At 42.3% G+C, this 12,904-nt stretch overlaps 1 protein-coding gene across 3 annotated transcripts in view; it reads right to left on the bottom strand.

The window, feature by feature from the left end:
* Nucleotides 1-8,780: 8,780 nt before the first annotated feature.
* Nucleotides 8,781-12,904, bottom strand: part of LOC149313207 (annexin A3-like) — a 28,171-nt gene continuing 24,047 nt past the window's right edge. For all 3 annotated transcript variants that reach the window (XM_089526268.1, XM_089526269.1, XM_089526270.1), the window contains exons 11-13: nt 12,706-12,764; nt 11,339-11,461; nt 8,781-9,219 (exon numbers count right to left, since the gene is read on the bottom strand). In XM_089526268.1, the coding sequence (XP_089382394.1) occupies nt 9,160-9,219; nt 11,339-11,461; nt 12,706-12,764 (242 nt within the window). In that variant the 3' untranslated portion in view covers nt 8,781-9,159. The remainder of the gene's footprint in view (nt 9,220-11,338; nt 11,462-12,705; nt 12,765-12,904) is intronic.

A 12,904-nucleotide genomic window follows, 5' to 3' on the forward strand; every position in this document is an offset into this window, starting at 1 on the left:
CACTTAAAGGGGAAATACCTGGAATCCAATTGTGGGATGACAGAGGAATATGGAAGCCAGTTTGATTTGATAATAGGACTGTCTTTTCTCCCCCTTTGTTTGACGTGTATGTTGGGAGTGGAAAGTCAAGCAAACAGAGAAAGGGAGAACATTTCTCATTCTAAAAGATGGTTGTTTTGTAATTCTGGTCTCCAGTCCTGGAGGAAGTGAAAAGTTACAGATGCAAAGGACACCAACAGCTTGCAAATGAACTGAGAGGAAGGGAAGAGGGGAAGGGGCAAAGTGCAGAGTAAGGCAGACCACAGAAGGAGGGGGAAAACAGGAAATTTGGAGCATGATGGATAACCCAGAAGGAAACCCACTGACTTTGCTCTACCCTTCTATATTTTCAGAAAGAGATCTCCTTCTTAAATACTATCAACAGAGAAAAAAATGTTTGCAGAACTGAAGTTATGAGAAAGGACCTTGTATAGGGAGATAGGGTCTTTCATATAGTCTGGACCCAAGCCATATAGAACTTTGAAGGTCATATCCAGCACTTTGAATGGTGTCAGAAAACAGACCAGTCACCAGTGGAGCTGTTTCAAAGGAGTGATATGTTCCTTATAACCAGCCCTGGTCAGACCATGGCATTGCTGAGGTTTCTGAGTAGTTTCCAAATGCAGTGCGTCATAGAGTACACTGCAGTAATCCAAATGCATAACTCAAAGCATGTGATACCATGGCCAGACCAGACATCTCCAGGAGCAGGCACAGTGCCAGAGTGTAATAATGATGGCAAAACTTATTGAGGCTTAAGCTTATTGACAAGGGCAAGATTCTGCCTTCTTCTCTCCCTGCTGCCAATTTGAGTGCAAACTACTTTTGTGCTGAGAACTCGATTTGTAGCAATGGAAATAAACTGAAAGGAGAAAGTGGAAGGAAAAGAGGGAAACTGGGACATTTTAGAAGCAATGGGAAAAGTGGGATGACAGACAGTTCCTGCCAATTTGGGACAGTTGCAGAGTATGTAATGGATCAGGCCCTGAGGATATAGGTACTATTAGAGCAGAAACTGGAAAAACTGCAGTCCTCCGTTTTTGGACCTCATCCTCCATTATCCCTTACAATTTACCCTGTTTGGTGGGCTTCTCAATTCCTTGGTTAAAGGATAGGTCTTAACTGTCTACCTGGAGAAAAAATAGTAAGACAACCTGATTATTAGAAGGATCTACTTAATTTCCCTCCCCACCTGCATTACCTTTAGAAATGGAGTAAAATAATTAAGATTTCATGGGCATCTGTTTCAGTACACCGTCTGTTTTGACATTGCTAATTGCCAGGGGATTTTGTTGCAGAAGTGAGCCAGCGCCTAGGAGCAAATGTATCTAATCCAGGGATTTCTTGAACAATGAGTGGGTGGAATTTCAAGCACACAGAGGCAGAGTGGTTGTATCTGTGTGTGGGTGGGGGGGAGGGGGCTGAGGCTTTGTATGCTGCTCTCTTTACAGAAAGGAAAGAAGGGAAAGCTGTGATGAGTCCACCCTTTCCTCCAAGCTGTGTAAAACCCTCTTTGTTGCTTGAAGTGCTGGATTTTGTTGCCTGAAAGGGCAAGTTGGCTTTAGGACATGCACATGGCCCAATCCAATCAGATCCCACCAGTAATTGTTGGAATGGTAGAGAGATAGTAGCCCATTGTGCATTTTGCTGAGTAGCCCTTTTCATTTCACCACTGGCAAAAAGGCGATGCTCAGATGGCCGCGGATGGTGTACGCAAGTGAATGCTGCAAAAGGGCTATGCGACGCAAGCCACAAAAGGGTTTGCTTTCATTGGCAGGCCTCCCAATTTTGACATATTAAGGCTCTGCCAGCCACTTTTGTCCAGGACAAGTGACTCTGCACAAGCAACACTACCTCCTCTGTGGATGCTCCTTCTTCCATCATGTGCCCCACAACTGGTATTTTCAGCAGAAAGCTGGCATGGCTTGTAAACTTCAGCCATTCCCTGGCACAAAAAAAAAATGGCTCTCTGCCTATAGAGAAGGCCCAAGAAGTTTTCTTGAATGTTGCTTACCATCCAACATTTCACAGATGAAAACTATGGGACACATGTGGCTGAGCAACATCACAATGGCAGCTTTATTAGTGTGGAAGAATATGTAATCTAGGAGAGGTTACAGCAGTTTGCTTTTGCCTGAACCCACTGAGCAGGACAGGATTCTACACCCTCCTCTCCTTTCTCCCTGGATGAGTTATCTGAGTTCAAACAACTTTTGCACTTTGAACTCAGTTTGCACCAGCTGAAATATTGTTCTAAGGACCCTTTCACACTACATTATTGTAGCACTATGATTCCACTTCAACTGCCATGGCAACCACTTTTGGAATCCTGTGATTTGTAGTCTAATGAGGCACAAGAGCTTTCAGGCAGAGAATTCTAAATAGCCCTCCTTAAACTTCAAATCCCTGGATTCCATAGTAAGTTGCTATGACAGATAAAATGGAATCATAGCACTATTGTGCTACATATACATTTGTATAGTGCAAAAAGCTTCTAAGCAAGGCATGAGAATCATGCAGCCCTCTAGATGTTACTGAGCTGCAAGTGCCAGCAGCCCAAGTTAGCATAGCCAATGGTTAAGAATGCTGGGAGTTGCAATCCAACAACATCTAGAAGTAGAATTCAAAGATATAGCCAGGTTAGTCTGTAGAAGGCAAATGCATCTGAGGAAGTAGACTGAAGTCTACGAAAGCTCATGCTGCCAACTTCTTTGTTGCAGTTAGTCTCAAACATGCTACAAGATCTCTACATAAACATCTAGAGGGTATCATGATTCCAATCCCTGGTTGAAGCTGAGACTTTTCTAAAGTGTGTTCTTGAGATGACTAAAATGCCCATCATCTCCAGCTCATGTGGGGTGTGAGTAAATGGAAGTTGTTGTCCATCTTGATTTGCATGGCACCAGATCCCTTTCAAACCAGCCTCAGCTTTGAGGCCTTACAACAGTGGATTCCATACGCCAGCAAGTTGTTGCATGTTGTGAGTCTGGTGTTTGTTAAACAACTTCCAGGCATCGGTGCCAAGAGCTTTCACTCCTGCCAGCAATGTTTCTCCCTTGTATTACATCTGGCTCAGAGACACGCTCCAATTTGAATATAGCCCCAGCATTGCTTCTGCTCATGTTCTTATTAGAGCAATTCACAAAGTGAAATCTCACATGACTGTATTCCCAAGACTCCTCCAGAATCAGGACAATGGCTCCAGTGACATTGTGCTGCAGGCTGAAAATCATTTAAAGAGAATCTTGCTGTGTGCAAACTTTGCCTTACAATGTGCAGGACTTCAGTGGAGGCCATCTCTGAAATACTTCACAAATGCCTGGCTTTCTGTAGCCGAGGCAATTATCAAAAGAAAACTTATCTGATAGAAAATACGGTCCCCATGATCTTCTTTTAGAATGTTCAGCTCCTCCGGAGAAGTGACCTGTTTTTGTCTGGAAGGTGCCATGTTCATTAAGGGTAATATAAAACTCATTTGTTGTTGTTGTTGTTGTTGTTGTTGTTGTTTGCCTTCAAGTCATTTCTGACTTATGGCAACTCAAAAGTGAACCTTATAGAACTGGTGTGGTGTAATAGTTTAAGCACTGGACTACAAAGCTGGAGACCAGGGTTCGGATCCCAGCTCAGTTATGTAAACCCACTGGGTGGCCTTGGTCAAGTCACACTCTCTTAGCCTCAGAGGATGGAAATAGCAACCCCTCTCTGAAGAAACATGCTATGAAAACCCCATGATAGGTTTGTCTTAGGGTTGCTGTAAGTCAGAAACAATCTGAAGGCATGCAAGAACAACAACAACAACAACAACAACAACAAGGGGTTTTCTTGGCAAGATTTGTTCAGGGGAGGTTTGCCATTGCTCTCCCTGAGGCTAAGAGAGTGTGACGTGCCCAAGGTCACCCATTGGATTTCATGGCCGAATTGGGAATCGAACCCTGGTCTCCCGAGTCATAGTCCAACACTCAAACCACTATGCCACGCTGGCTCTCTTAGTATAATTAATATAGAGTATTTTAATTCCGTATTGAGTATTGCAAGGAACTCCAATTTTGCCAAGGAACATGAATGAGTTGTTGGAGTTTATCAGACCAGGGAAATTGGAAGTATAATCCAATGGCAATCCGAACACAATCATGGGGTTTAACGTTATTGCATGATAGACTACCACACGCAATTTCGGGCAATGGGAAGTCAGTCCGAACGCCATCATGCGGTTTCACGTAATTGCGTGAGAGGTGATCACATGCAATTTTGGTCAATTGCAAGCTATTTTTGGGCAATGGGAAGTCAGTTCGAACGCAATTCAAATTCATGTAAATTTGCTGAACTAGCGAATTCACGTGAATGCATTCTGGCCCCACTTTCTTTTCATTCGAAATTAAGAGAAATTCCTCCCGTGTGATAAACTCCGTTATCTTAACACTGCCAATCCAGCTAGGGAAAAGAAGGTTGTTCTGGCATTATTGAGGGAATTAACATCCATTCTTATGATCCAAAGAAACCATTTTCAGTAAGGAAGATGAAAGTCCTAAGGGCTACAGCAGTTGCTGCAACAGCACTAGGTAATGTCACATTGCATGTTACCATGAAATTCCTCTTCACTTCTTCACTCCGAAATCCTGTTTAGACACTCAACAGAAGGAGAACTTGGAAACAATTTACTTTGGGGGGTAATGAGAGTGGAACAATGTCACATTTAACAAGCAATGTAACAAGAGCAAAAGTATTGGTGAACAAGTAACCCTTTCTATTTATCTTTAAAAGTTACTTTTAAGATACCTTTTGACAGGTTTTCCAGTTTTACAACATTCTCTTACCATTTCTAAGGTTGCTGCCACATTGCAGAATTAATACTGTTTGCCACCACTTTAATTACAATGGCTCCATTCTATGGAATCCTGAGATTTGTAGTTTGTGGTGGCACTAGAGCTCTCTGACAGAGAAGGCTAGATGTCTCACAGAACTACAAACCCCAGAATTCCCTAGCATTGAGCCATGGCACTTAAAGTGGCATGAGACTGCATCAATTCTGCAGTGTAGATGCAGCATAAACTTTTTAAAAAACCACTAAAAATAGAAAGGGAAAAGTAAGCAGTGGTTTGACAAACCAACATTTTCATGAACCACAGGAACAGATTACTTTTAAAATCCAACTATGAATAAAGAATAAAATGCTTTTGAAAAGTAGTTGTAATCTCTGAGCAGAACTGAGGTAAAATTTTCTTAGACTGTACCACTTCAGGAGAGCTAGCATAGCATTGTGTTTGAGTGTCTGGAGACCAGGGTTCAGTTCCCAACCAGCAAGGCCATGAAATCCATTTGGGCAAGTCACGCTCTCTCCGCCTTAAGGGAAGGCATTGGCAAACCTCCTCTGGGGAAATCTTGCCAAGAAAATCCCATGATAGGCTAACCTTAGGGTTGCCATAAGTCAGAAACCACTTAAAGGCACACAACAACAATAGTACCACTTCAGGTATTACTTGTGGGGGTATTCCATTCTTCACCCCATGACAAAAAAGTAGAAAATCAGCACAACACTGAGATCTTGTAGCACCTTTGAAACTAACTGTACAAAAGAGGTTGTAGCGTAAACTTTTATAGATTTGGGCTGCATTCACACTGCAGAAATAGTCTGATTTGACACCACTTTAACTGCCATGGCTCGATGCTATGGAATTCTGGGAACTGTAGTTGAAGCTCTGCTCAATACCCAGAATTCCATAGTACTGAGCCATGGCAGTTAAAGTAGTGTGAAACTGGATTATTGCTTCAGTGCAGATTGCTTTTTGGCCTACTTTCCCAGATGCAATGCAAGCTTCTGCTTCAACTTCTTTTGCACAGTTTGTCTCAAGGGTGCTACAAGATCCCTTTGCATATTGATATTCCAGACTGACGTGGCTATTATGCCTCTGAATAAATTCTTCCACTGTACTAGATCTCTGCACACAGGGACAGTATTTCTGAAAAGGAGTCAACAGACTTGGAATGCACTCCCACCAAGAGCTAGCAATGGTGCATTCTAGGAAAGGCGTTATCACTTATTTGTCCTGAATGGCACAAATTGAGCATGAAAAACAGGGTTTTCTGTAAACGCATCGCCACCTGCCGGCTATTTCTAGAAGGAGCCTCTTTTCACAGAGTGAGGTTGCTGCCAACAGACTCATTTAACACTAGCAGCAAAAATGAACTGTTTTGCTGTTGAGGTTTGCTCTAATTCCCATAGCCTGGAATGGTAATTTGGGAGTGAGTGGGCAGGGAAAACAAGGCCAGAATGCAGAAGAAGGAGGAGGAGGAAGGGTTCCAAAAAGTGAAAGAAGCAGAACTTACTGGAAATTCCCCCCCCCCCCCCCGCTACTGCTGTTTTCAACATTAACAATTCTGAAATAACCAAAGGTTTGGTTGCCCCAACAGCTGTGGTAAAAGGAAGTAGGCAATGCAAAAGAAGGAGAAAACAAAAAGAGAAGTTTTGGCTGAGGCAGCTTCAACTTCTGTGTTTTTTTTTGGGGGGGGGGGTTGCAAGTGAGTAGCAGACAAGGAGAAGGGGGATCTGGTAACAGGCCTATAGTAGGGGGAGCTTAGCAATTCCCTCATACACAGGCAACTATCCAAGAGGAAACACAGGGCTGCCAGCCCTACTGAAGTAAACTGGAGCAATGGAAGCCACAGCCAAGCACCTTGGTTAGTGCATCAGACCTTTTTCTTTTCAGCTGCAGTTTCCTCTCCATTGCAGCAATTATTTTGAGGCAGCAAAATTTGAACCTGGAAGTTATAACCTTCTGTCAGAGAGCATTTTTTCCATGCTTTTTGGCAAGCTAAGATAAAAAGAACAGGTGGTAACCTATTATATGTGTTCCAGACCTGGAACCTTAGTACCAGAAAGAGGACCAAGAGGACTATGCTCAGATTTATATTGAACCCAGGCTAATTTGACCACCACCTTGTTTTCTAAGAAGCCACTATGATTAGAACTAGAATAGACAATTTTGTATCTCCTCAGGACATTCTGTCATTCTCAGGCCACTCCTCCTACATCAAGAATATTTGGATCCACTATGCCCTAGTCTAGCGGCGGTGACACGAGGGAGCTGGGTATATTTAGTTTGAAGAATACTGAGAGGTGGTATGGTAGGCCTATTTAAATTCTTTAAGGTGGATCATGTAGGAGGAGGAGCAAGCTTGCTTTCTGCTACTCCAGAGACTAGCGAAATTTTCACATGGGGGTGAGATAGGGATGGTTTGTGCTTCTTGGATGGGATAAGTGCAAATCCCGTAGGAAAGTCCTTCCTGCAACTTTGCAGAAAGGATGGGAACATGACGGGACAGGGACAGGACATCCGCCATGTGATAACCTCCAAGGACGTGAACCAGTGGATTCAAATTACAAGAAAAGAGATTACACCAAAAACATTAAGAGGAACTCCTTGGGTGTAAAAGCTGTTTGAAAGTGGAATAGCTCTCTAGAGAGTAGAAAGTTCCCTTTTTTTGAAGGTCTTTAAAGAAAAGGTTGATCATGTTTTGCTTGTGTATTCTGAAAGACAGAGGGCTGACCTAGATGACCCTTGAGATCTCTTCCAACTCTATGATTCTCTCTCAAGGGCTGCATCTCCTCAGACCAGCAAAGAACAGTCCCAGAGAAGCTGTTTCTCCTTTTCACTCTCTTTATGCCAACTCTTTCATCTCATACCATGCCCCTCTTCTCCCCACCTGTGTCGCCACTTCTTCTATTTTGCCCCAACCCTCTCTTTCAACCCCTCCTTTGTCCAGTCTCTTCCTCCTTGCACTGTGGGAGGGATTGACCACTCTTGCCAGCAGACTAGACTGTTTGCAGAGGGCTCCAGCTACAGGTTGCCTGGCCTGGCACTAATTCTTATGAACTCTTGAAATGTCCTCTTGCTGCAATGAACAGTGAACCTGGTGACACCATGTGGATGAATGCATTCATTGCATATGGTCACATGGTCCTCCAGAGCTTGTTGGACCCTAGCATTCTTCACTATTGACTACAGTTGGCCCTCCACATTTGCAGCTTTGACTCTTGCTTGCAACTTTGATTATTCATAGATTTGATTAATATGTTCTCTCTAGGAATCTCTAGGTCCTCCAGTGTGACTATGTCAGTGATGGCGAACCTACGGCATGCGTGCCAGAGGTGGCACTCAGAGCCCTCTCTGTGGGCACCTGTGCTGTCCCCCCAGTACAGAGCTTGCCAGAGTTTGTTACTGGAAAGCCAGAGGGACACGGCACTTTGCAAAAAATAAGTGGATTTGGGGTTGCAATTTGGGCACTCAGCCTCTAAAAGGTTCACCATCACTGGACTATGTTGTCAACCTCTGCCAAAACTCATGCTGGAAGACCTAGAAATTCCTAGAGAAAACACTTCCCTAGGCATTTACAGGTCCTCCAGTATAATTCTATGGTCAGCTTCTGGCAGATGTTGACCACAGAGTTGCCCTGGAGAACCTGTTCTCTCAGGTTTAAAAAGTGTTTTGTTTTGTTTTTTAATTTGGGGTGTTTCCAGTTTCACAGGGGTCCTGTGCCCCTAGCCCCAGTGAATGTGCAGGGATACACTGTATATATTTTATGCATTGACTTATATTGACTGAGTAGCTGAAGTTCACAAACTCGAGACTCCATCTTCACAGCCACTATCTAAAAAACTTAAATAGTTGCATGCAACGTTGGGAAAATAGCATCACATGCTGTGGGGTTGGACTTTTATATTTCCTTTAAAAAATCAAAACAACCATGGTGAAAGAGTATTGTATTCCAATCATGGGCATTCCCAGAGAAACACTGGATCCATACCAGTCATTTGTTTTTAATATTTCAACAGATGAACCATGCAGGCACTAACCATTTTTGTGGCGCTGTGCAGATTTGGCCTGTACATTTTTGAGCACATATTTCATCCAAAATCACAGTGTGTGGTGAAATGAGTGTCATCAGTGGCCTATAGGGATGCACTAAATAAGCATCTGTTTGTTATGATGCCTAATGAGAAAGCAGTCGAAAGCATGGTGGCAATTTTACACTCGCTTAAACATTTAAAAGCTCCACCGACAAGAACTGCAGAGGGCAGCAAGAAAAGACACAGCTCAGCACTTGGGCTGCTGGGTCTTCCCATCAGTCGTCTCCACCACAAATCCTGAGCAACGTAGTCCCATAATCCCCAGAAGTGTCAGACTGCAGGGGGAAAAAGCAGAGAAAGCAACAATGAGAGGCACACTCCACTCAGTGAAAATGGCAAATAGTCTATCTCCAGAAGGGATGCTGCAGAGTTTTAAAGTTTGCATTTTGGTGCATTGTCTGGGCCAGATCACTCATTAAACTAATTAGGCTCCAGAGAGGAATCTGGCCACATATGGAATTTTTATACTGTGCAAAGGTTTTCCCATTTAGAAACACAAGATTGCTACTAAGAGCGCCGGGGAGATGCAAACTTTAAAAATAAAACCTAGAGACCTAGATCCCCCAGACCTAAGATGCAATAGTTGAGCTTGTATTGTATGCAACAGGATATCCTGAACAGGGTCCAATTATCAGCAAACATCTGGACAGCAAATCTGTTTCCTCAAGCTGAATATTTAGAGAGACTCAGGAAACTTCACTTTCTCCACTCAGAGTAAAATACATTGCTCAGTGCATGCACATACGGGTATTTTTGCATAGGCTTTCTCTGCCTATGGCTTTTAGTCTCTGCTTATTTGTTGTGGTTTGAAAACTGAAATCATTTCAAAATTGATATTCATTTATTTATTTGGATGATGGATATACTGCCTAGAGTACACAAACAGATGTAAACTGCAATAGAAATGGGCTAAATTGGAATACACTGAGGACTGCACTTCTCCAAGAGCCAAAAATCTACTTTTATACAATAAAAACAGATTCTTAGGGATCTATTGCACACAGAGAGGCCCAGTCCAGGAAAAATGTTTTTACACACGCAACTAATATTTCCTTATTCTCCTTTAAATGACACCAGGATTTAGAAAAGTTATTTTTGGGTCTATAATTCCCGCCCAATCTATCATGATGATCGGGGGAATATTAGAGTTGTTGTCCCCAAAAGCAACATTTCAAAGTTCTGGTTTGTATGCAGTATCTCCACTTGATGCCAGGTTTTGGCTACACCATATAACCTTTTTACATTATTTCTCAACATGCAATTACTACTGGCCAGCATCCTGCTGCTGTCTTATATATGTATAAGTTTTCAGTTAGACATTTTTGTCAATGCAGGGTCACCACATTCAGTTCAAGGTGGCTGAGACAGAATTGCACACATGGTTCCATGGGACGCCGAGAGCCAGCGTGGTACAGTGGTTTGAGCGTTGGACTACAACCCTGGAGAGCAAGGCATGATTCCCTGCTTGAGCATAAAAACCCACTAGGGTGACCTTCGGTAAGTCACACTCTCTCAGCCTCGAGGATTGCAATGACCCTCTCTAAATAAACTTGCCAGCTTGCCTATGATAGGTTCGGCTTAGGCTCACCATAAGTCAAAAATGACTTGGAGGCACACAGCAACAATTCTGTGGCATATGGATATGCACTGTTCATGGATGCACACTGATACACACTGCAGATTTACATGTGCTTTCTACATCTCCATGAGTGTGCTCTATCTCCTCCAACCAGGAGTTTAGCCATCATGATAGCCCACCAGACAGAATGTCTGACATCTGCACCATACAGCTTGCTATTGAAGACTCTGGAAGATTCACAGATGCAATCGGGGCACAGGCAAGATTCTTCTACTGCTTGGTCATGCAGTTATACACAATATATTTGCTGCTGCTTTTCTTCTCCCATAAGCAAGAGCAACTAAAAACAAATAAACCAAGAATGGTTCATTTAGCACACCATCTAAATCAACAATCTTGGCTTGTTGAAAACCAGGATTTGTCAGCAAAGACTAAAACCTGATTTACTATCCTACAGAAAGCAACAAGTTAAGATTCAAGTTTCTGAGGACACGTTAACCAAACCATTCCTGGTTTGTTTAGCAACTCTTGCTAATAGGTGGAAGAAAAGAGGAATAAAACAGGCTGCACCCACCCACAAACACTCTGTTCACAGTAAACCAGCATTCACCCCCAAATCCTAGCCAGTATCTTTCTTGTTGGGTGCTACAGTCTTTTAAACTGAACTGGTTTAACTGCTTTTTATCTTTTAATTGCATTTTATCTTTTTTAAGGTTAGTTTTAAGTCATTTTAATGTTAACTTTTTGTATGTTTTTAGCTGTATTGTTGTTTTCTTAAATTGCAAGCTGCCAAGAACAACAACAACAATACTCACTTTAATAGCTGAATACAAGGAGACTCCATACAGTTTCTTATATTCAGCTCGAATATCCAAAAGGTCAATTTCTGACCTGGATACCAGGATTCTGTTCAGGGTGAATTCATCAGTCCCAGCTCCCTGTTAACAAGGAAAAGATTAACTATTGGTTTCTATTATAGATTTACAAAGAATTGCAGCAATATTTTACAAACAATACATGCAACATTTCATTAAACACCAATCTGGGCAACCACGGTGTTTATAGTCAAAACACAAAATGTTCAGCTCAACCGGGCCCTAAACAATTGTTTGCCTTGCTTTGGACACATTAAAGATGAATAGACACAGTCAAGGAAGCTACAGTCCTGAGTCTTCAAGACTTGAGCAGGGCTCAGGATGACTTGGAGAGCTCTCATTCATGGGACCGCCATAAATCAAAGTTGGCTTGATGGCAGTTAACAACACATAAATGAGTTAAGATTCTATTGGTACTACTGAATATATAATACTATTTTGGTTTAGCTATTAACTTTGGTGTTATTATTATTATTGCCCTCTGAGTTTAGATGCAGTCCTCACAGTAACTGTGGGGATGTGGCAAGGAGGTAGACTTTTTGAGCAGCAAAATATTGTACTGCAAAGCATGTTAGGGTGCCTTGATCTTCATTGACTCCATCAAATGCATATGAGGAAGTAGACTTTAGTCTATGAAAGCTCATGCTGCTAACTTCTTTCTTTAACTTAGTCTCAAAGGTGCTACAAGATCTTTCTACATAAGGTCCATTATGGTAGAATTCAAAGATATAGCCATGTCAGTCTGTCAAATCAGTATGTAAAGAGATCTTGTAGCACCCTTGAGATTAACTGAAATCAAGAAGTTGGCAGCATGAGCTTTTGTAGAAGCATCTGAGGAAGTAGACTGAAGTCTATGAAAGCTCATGCTGCCAACTTCTTTCTTTCAGTTAGTCTCAAAGATGCTATAAGATCTCTCTACATCAGATCCATAAGTTTTACAAAAGAGTTGCAAAACACAATTTTGAAGTCTCACTCAGAAACAAGCCCACACAAATAGATTGACAGCATTTGTTTACTCCCTTTGTGGGCATGTCTATGGGAACTGCCACAATGAGTGCCTACAATTCCAGATTTAACACTGCCTAAAGACTAGACTATATGGCTATCTCTTTGAAAAAGTCTGAAAACAGTATTTCTTCAAAGGGGGGAAATAGTCAAAACAAGCTTCATAGGGGATGAAGCCACTTTTGAGGCCAGAATTTCACCCTCCAGTTGCTTCCAGGGGCCCCAAGGGGCAGACAACTCTCATTTTGGGGCTTGAAAGACCAAGGGATTGACTTGGTATAGGCAACTTTCTATGTTCTTACCTTCAAACTCTTGTGTAGTCTTTCAGCAAAGAATGCAGGAGTGTTGTTCGCACATTTAACTGTGAAAAGAAAGAAAAGGTGAGAGATGGCACCATGCTGTATTTACTCATGCACCATGTTGCATTCAAGCCGCCTTAAATCCCATTTTGGGAGAAAGGTGGTATATAAATCCCATAAATAACTAGCTAAAATATGGACA

This window comes from Sceloporus occidentalis, unplaced genomic scaffold, assembly GCF_023333645.1.
Source record: "Sceloporus occidentalis isolate IW3139 unplaced genomic scaffold, rSceOcc1.0.p SCAF_5, whole genome shotgun sequence".
In the NCBI taxonomy this organism is placed as follows: Eukaryota; Metazoa; Chordata; class Lepidosauria; order Squamata; family Phrynosomatidae; genus Sceloporus; species Sceloporus occidentalis.